The sequence below is a fragment of the Acomys minous genome, assembly GCF_964271855.1.
Source record: "Acomys minous genome assembly, chromosome: 16".
NCBI lineage: Eukaryota > Metazoa > Chordata > Mammalia > Rodentia > Muridae > Acomys > Acomys minous.
The window spans coordinates 68,687,076-68,694,575 of NC_140498.1; the positions used below are offsets into that span (position 1 = coordinate 68,687,076).

Genomic DNA, 7,500 nt, shown 5'->3' on the forward strand with positions numbered 1-7,500 from the left:
ACTGCGCGATGCGGTAGGACACATTCAGCAGGTTGCGCTTGACCTGACAGTGAGGACAAGTGTCCAAAGTCAGACATGGTGAGAAGTGACCTGAAGGACGGACTTGAGAGGTGACACTGTGTGCTTCAAGACTATGGTTGGGGGGCGGGGGGGGGGGGTCGCGGCGGTTAGCTCTGTCAGCTGGACACAACCTACAATCACCCTGGGAAGAAAGTCTCAAGGAGGAATTGTCTACACTGGGCTGGGCTATGGGCATGTCTGTGGGGGGTTGTCCTAATTAAGTTAATTTATGGTACCCACAGTGGGCAGCACCATTCACTAGTTGAGGCGCAGGGGGGGGGTGTCCTGAACTAAACAAGAATGGAGAAAACAGAGCTGAGCTTGAGCAAGCAAGCGAGGTCACGTGTGTCAGCTTCTCTCCTCGCCTTGATTTTCCCACAGTGCTGGATATGTGAGTCAGAACGAGGCCCCCCTTTCCCCTAAATTACTTGTGTGCATGTTTTTTTTTTAATTGCATATGAGTGCTTTATCTGCAGAAGAGGGCATCAGGTTACATTCTAGATGGTTGTGAGCCACCATGTGGTTGCTGGGAATTGAACTCAGGACCTCTGGAAGAGCAGGCGGCACTCTTAACCACTGAGCCATCTCTCCAGCCCTCGTGTGCGTGTTTTATCACAGCCACAAAAATGAAGCAAGAATACGGTTGACGGGGGAACCCATCGCCATCGCTATCTAGGAATGAACGTGTTGCGCCACATCCTGGGATGTGTGTGGCCCATCCGGCGGGCGGTGAGAGGGGGGCAGATTGGATACATGTCAGGTGCTATTCATCCTCAAAAAAGGGAAGGGTGTTCTGACACCTGCTACATCACAGAGAACTTTGGGAAGTCTGAGCTCAGTGCATTCAAGCAGACACAAAAGAAAACCCCTGTGTAAGTCGGTTTCTCTGCGGCCTCCGGAGGAATCAGATTCTCGGCAGCAGAGGGCAGAGGGGTAGAGGCAGGCCCGGGAAGAGCCGGCATTTAATGGAGACCAAGTTCTGGTTTGGCGAGGTGTATAAGTCCTGGGGGGAGGGGAACACTGGTGCTGCTCGAGGCACAACACTATGGCTGTACCAAGGCCACCGTGTGGTGGACTCACAGTGATTAAAATGGAAGTGCTGATGACCACAGAGGTGACTCAGTGGGTAAGGGTACTTGCTACCAAGACTGTGGCCCCAGAACCTACACGGTGGGAGAAGAGCTGACTCCCCACAAATTGTCCCCTGACTGCCATATGCTTGCCATGATATGCAGATATGCACACATGTGTATACACATACTAAATAAAAATGGAATAAAGTACTAAATGGGGCTGGAGAGATGGCTCAGTGATCTGCTCTTCCAGAGGTCCTGAGTTCAATTCCCAGGAACCACATGGTAGCTCACAGCCACCTATAATGAGATCTGGTTCCTTCTTCTGGTGTTCAGGTGTACATACAGGTAGAACACTGCATATGTAATAAATAAATCTTTAAAAAAAAGAAAGTACTAAATGAAAATCTTTGTTCCATGTGTATCTTACTATATACATATTTTATATTATTTTATTTTATTTTCGAGACGGGGTTTCTCTGTGTAGCCCTGGCTGTCCTGGACTCACTTTGTAGACCAGGCTGGGCTCAAACTCACAGTGATCCGCCTGCCTCTGTCTCCTGAGTGCTGGGATTAAAGCTGTGCACCATCACACCTGACTTGACTTTTTTTTTTTTTTTAAATAAGGGTCTAAGGATGGAAGTCAGGCCATCTGCCCTGCCACTTACCCTCGTCTTGATATTCTTTGCCCTGTAGGCATAGAGCAGTGTGGTTCTTGACTCCTCAAAACTGGTGCTGGCCGGGCTGATGTGCGCAATCATCACTGTGCGGCTGTTGCCTCCCAGGGCATCCTGCTTGGCGAGAAGCACAGAACTAGGTGCGTGTTCCGCACCTGACCAGTGGCCCTAGCCCGCTCCCAGCATCACCAAGAGGTCTGGGAAGGGCAGCTGATACTGGAAACCAGAGTGCAGTTGCTCCCTGAAAAGGAGACCCTCAGGATAAAGTGGAGCCTCGTCCAGCCCCCCACTATCTGACTCCTGCTTTGATGACAGCAGGTTAGACCAAGAGAACAGATGTAGGGACATTTATTCACTGCTTGCTTATTTATTTATCTTGGCAGCATCCAGCTTAGTATAGAGAAAGTGTTTCTCGGGTTACAGCCACCCACGACGGGATTGGCAACTTTGGGGAGTAGCGAGCTCCCCGTTACTAGGGACATGTGAGCAGATGGGCCATACCCAGCAGGGTGACAGGGAGTCAGGCAGTGGCCACATACAGCTTCTTCAGAGTGATGGCTTCAGGGCTCCCAGCCTCTGAGCTAACAGTTAATTCCTGGAAGATACTGTCAGCCATGGTAGCCCTGCCCAACTCCCAGCTGGGGCGCCTACCTTCAGCAGGCGTGTGAGTTTGCTGTCCCGGAAGTTCACGTACTGAGCTCGGCTGCCTCCTTTCTCGCTGAGTGCATTGATGCAGTTGCCCAGCGCCAGCAGTGAGCGGTTAATGTGCGCACCTTCCTTCATCCTCTTGCCTCGGTTCTGAGTCTGAGCAGGGAGAGGCCAGGCTGAGCGAGGACTGAGTCCCTTACTATCGCAATCTTCTTCCCTTCTCCGTTCCCAGGGAGGGGACTGAAGTCCAGAGGGCTGGGGAATGGCCCTGCCTGCCCTGATACTGAGGTCATAAGTCCTGAGGACTGGAGACCCCTGGACAGAAAAATCACTAGAAGAATATTAAACAGACATTCTCAGGGGGTATAGAGTTGATCAACATGGGAAAACTAACAGAGAAACAGATTGGTGCCCAGACAACACTGCTTATAACAAGTGTTGCTTATAAGCAAGTGAGTGGGTTTTGCCCAGGAAGCACCCCACCTCCGACCCTGAGACTTACGGTATACCCTACAGGTCTCCTGATGGCACTCTGAGAGTCCACAGCCCCAGCCCAATACAGCCCCACTCTACCTCACAGGCCCTTTGGCAGTCACCTGCCTCCACACACGATCAGGGCTGTTTCATCTGCTGCCCCATGGGATGGATGCAAGCTCTGGGAAGTCACACCTGTCACTGTGGGCCATGTGTCTGGCCAGGCACAAGCAGGTGAAGGTGTGTGCAGAAGCCAGCAAACACATCTAACTAAGCCCAGTATCCACGGGGCGGCTCACAACCATCTGAAACACTAGTTCCAGAGCATTGGCGCCCTCTCCTGGCCTCCACAGCACCAGGCTGTAACTGGTGCATGGACATACGTGCAGGTAAAACACTTACATACATAAAATAAAATAGGACAGCCTGGCTGAGCAGGCTCTGCTGGCTTCAGCAGCACTGGCTCCAAGGGTCAGGCCAGAAGCAAAAGTGAACAAACAAGAGAAGTATCTGAACACCAGCCAAAACAGAGGACAGACCACAAGGCAGGGAGAACACAGTTTGGATCTGACATTGCTGGCCTCGAACTCACTACTGAGGACGGCCTCGAACTTCTGATTCTCCCATCTCCACCTCCGGAGTGCTGGGACCATATGCACTACCACGCTTGTTCTGCCCAGTGCCGAAGATGGAACCCAGGGCTTCACGTGCACTTCGCAAGCACTCTACCAACTGAGCTACACCCCCAGCTCCTCTCTCAATTTTCGGATGGAGTCTTGCTACGTCATGCAGGCCAGCCTGAAACTCACAGCCCTCCCGCCTCATCCTCCGAAGCTCTGGGATGACAGGCGTGCACCACTGCACCAGGCTCCACGTCTGTCTTGTAGAGCAGGCACAGTGGCAAGCTAGAACTTGGCCAGGGAGGGCTGTGGCTATGGTGACTACGGGCATCCGAGCATACATCGTTGCCTGGTGTGTGTGCTAGAGGAGGAGAGAAATGCCACCTCCTGGTAAGGCTGGGTCTGAAAAGCCCTAAATCAAGTCCTTCTGTAGCCGGCCCTGAGCTGGGTCCCTGGCCTGAAGGAACACCTGGGCCTCAGCATAGCATCCAGGAAGCACAGGGGTGAAAGCAGGGACCCACAAGCTGGGAAGAGGCCCTAGCAATGCAGCCTTTCCTGCCATGGTCCTTGTCACCTACCTACCTGACCACAGCTTCTGCCACAGATGCTTTTCCTTGAGCACCAACCCAACTTCTCAGGATTGGTCTGGGCTCACCCTTAAGATTTCTACCACAAGGCTGGAGAGATGGCTCAGAGGTTAAGAGCACTGACTGCTCTTCCAAAGGTCATGAGTTCAATTCCCAGCAGCCATGTGGTGGCTCACAACCATCTATAATGTGATCTGATGCTCTCTTCTGGCTTACACATGTACATGCAGGCAGAGCACTGTATACATAATAATAAATAAATAAATCTTTTTTAAAAAAATTTTTTTAATTCTACCACAGCCTCAGTAGACTGTTTGTTTTGCTTTATCTTGGTGTTTTGGTTGGTTGACTGGTTTTGGTTTTTTGGACATGGGGTTTCTTTGTATCCCTTGCTGTCTTAGAACTTGCTCTATAGATGAGGTTAGCCAAGAACTCAGAGATCCACCTGCCTCTGCCTTCTAAGCACTGAGATTAAAGGTGTGTGCTGCCATTGTCCAGCTGCCTCGCTAGAGTTTGAAAGCACGGGCCTCCCTGGATACTGCTATCTGATTATGTGTGTCACCCCAACACAGGAGGCATCCCAGGAACAGGATGAGCCCATGAAGCAAGCGGATGCCTTCAGGAGGTGCAGAGTGAGCTGCCTGCCACAAGGAAAACATTGGCTGAAAACACTGACTCTCTGCCTTCTTTACTGAACGTCTGCAGGGCTCCATTACCTCGGCATTCAGCCACCTCCAGGGGCGGGGTGCAGGGTAGGGTCAGGGAGGGGAGGTGGTAGGTCCCACTCAGACTGAGGACTTCGGAAAGTGGGTGCACTTTAGAGGGGCCATACCTGGGCTGCGCGCTCTGAGCCTGCCAGGTCCACCATGAAGAGCCTCCCAAGGCGCACTTCCTCTGCCAGGTCGCCACCTCGGCTTCTCTGGTGCACGGTGACCTGCAGAACTGCATGGGAGCGGGATGAAGTCTTGTTCGTGGCTGTGGGCTCCTGTGTGCGCTGCCTGTTGCCTTTGGTGAGTAGCTGCATGATCTGAGGACAGAGGGAAAGGAAGGCAAGTCACAGACCAGAGTGGCCACACAGTCATTCTAGAAAGACGCAAGAAAAAGGGGAAGGGTGGCTGGGACTGGGACTCTTACAGCAGCAATTTCTGGTTCATGGCATGAAGTATTTAGTTAGCTAAATCTATTAACAGGAGGATTCTTTATGTGTACCCCATCTGCCCTTCCTCTATCCACGACAGACATCACTAATGGATTGTGCTCCCCCCCACTTTTTTTTTTAAGACAAAATCTTACTGTGGTGACACAAGCTAGAGTTATTGAAAAAAATACCTCCATAAGATTGTTATAAGGCATTTTCTTTCTTTCTTTCTTTCTTTCTTTCTTTCTTTTTAAAGATTTAGTTAGTTAGTTAGTTAGTTAGTTACTTAGTTAGTTAGTTAGTTAGTTAGTTTACAGTGTTCTGGCCTGCACAGCAGAAGAGGACACCAAATCTCACAGATGGTTGTAAGCCGTCATATGGTTGCTGGGAATTGAACTCATGACCTTTGGAAGAGAAGCCAGTGCTCTTAACCTCCGAGCTATCTCTCTAGCCCCATAAGGCATTTTCTTAATTAGTGATCGATGGGGGAGGGCTTAGCCCTTCATGTGTGGCACAAGCCTTGGGTTGGTGGTCCTAGGTACTGTAAGAAAACAGGTTGAGGGGCTGGAGAAATGGCTCAGAGGTTAAGAGCACTGTCTGCTCTTCCAGAGGTCCTGAGTTCAATTCCCAGCACCCACATGGTGGCTCACAACCATCTATAAGGGGATCTGATGCCCTCTTCTGGCCTGCAGGTGTACATCAGATAAAGCCATCCCAGAGAGAGAGAGAGAGAGAGAGAGAGAGAGAGAGAGAGAGAGAGAGAGAGCGCTGGGCACTCTGAGTTCAAGGATGGCCTGCTCTACAGAGTGAGTTCCAGGGCATCCAGGACTACACAGAGAAACCTTGTCTCCAAAACACAAAAAGGAAGCTAGGCATGGTGACACATACCTTTAATCCCAGCACTCAGCAGAGGCAGGTGGATCACTGTGAGTTCGAGGCTAGCCTGGTCTACAAAGTGTGTCCAGGACAGTCAAGGCTGCACAAAGAAACCCTGTCTCAAAAAATAAATGAATGAATGAATAAATAAATAACACGAAAAGGAGCCAGGTGTGGTGCATACCCCTGCAATCCCAGGACTCAGGGAGGCAGAGGCAGGTGAGTCTCTATGAGTTTGAGAACAACCTAGTCTACAAAGCAAGTCCAGGATAGATAGCCAGGGCAACACAGAAAAACCCTGTCTTGTAAAACCAAAACAAAACACACAGAAGGAGGGTCGGGTGAGGGTGAGGAGAGGTGTGGTGGCAAACTCCATTAATCGCTGGGAGGCAGTGACAAATGGGCCTTTGTGAGTTCAAGGCCAGCCTGGTCTAATAGCAAGTTCTAAGACAGCCAGGGCTACATAGAGAGACCCTCTCTCAAAAAAAGAAAGAGAAAGTCAGGGGGAGGGGAGGGGAGGGAGAGGAAAGGAGATGGTGCAGGCAAGCTTGCTGCCTAATTAACGAGCAATCATCAGGTCAGCTGGTGGATACAGAGACAAGGCAGCTTAGGTGGGCTGGACTCACCTGTACTGTGCTGAGGAGGGCCTGAGTCTGCCTGGAGGCTGAGGGCAGCATTTAGGATTGATAGATAATGTCTGCCCAGAGCACTGGCAAGGGGGGCCTAGCAGATCGCAAAGACCTGAGATCTCAGACCAAGTCCAGACGCTGGGAAACAGCTCAGCTTGGACCCGCCTGCCGGTCTCTGCTCAGGGAACTTGACCATGGAGGACTTGGTGGGCTGGCCTGTGACCCTTACCTCTTGAGCATTGGAGGTGGATACTTCCGTGATGCCTGCGATCTGGATGCTGCCTCTAGAATCTTCTCTCAGCTCTAGGAACCCAGAGGATGGATTCAGGAGGTCGCGGATGACTTCATTATAAATCTGGAGCAAAGATTGAGACAAAGTAGCAAAGCATCATAAAGAGAAGGGGCTGGAGAGATGGCTCAGAGGTTAAGAGCACTGGCTGCTCTTGCACAGAACAGGAGTTCAATTCCCTGCACCTACATAGTGGGTTATAACCATCTGTAACTCCAGTTCCAGAAGATCCAACACCCTCTTCTGACCTCTATGGCTACCAGGCATGCATGTGGTACACAGACATACACGCAGGACAAAACACGCATACACATAAAATAAACTAACTTTTTTCTTGTTTTATTATTATTATTATTATTATTATTATTATTATTATTATTATTATTATTATTATTATTTTGAGACATGGTTTCTTTTTGCAGCCTTGGC

At 50.5% G+C, this 7,500-nt stretch overlaps 1 protein-coding gene across 1 annotated transcript in view; it reads right to left on the reverse strand.

Moving 5' to 3' along the window:
- Window positions 1–7,500, reverse strand: part of LOC311585749 (kinesin-like protein KIF19) — a 49,141-nt gene that overhangs the window by 29,168 nt on the left and 12,473 nt on the right. The window contains exons 6-10 of the mRNA XM_084761267.1: window positions 7,012–7,137; window positions 4,972–5,166; window positions 2,462–2,614; window positions 1,802–1,924; window positions 1–43 (exon numbers count right to left, since the gene is read on the reverse strand). The exon at window positions 1–43 is cut by the window's left edge and continues 108 nt beyond it. Coding sequence (XP_084617393.1) covers window positions 1–43; window positions 1,802–1,924; window positions 2,462–2,614; window positions 4,972–5,166; window positions 7,012–7,137 — 640 coding nt within the window. The remainder of the gene's footprint in view (window positions 44–1,801; window positions 1,925–2,461; window positions 2,615–4,971; window positions 5,167–7,011; window positions 7,138–7,500) is intronic.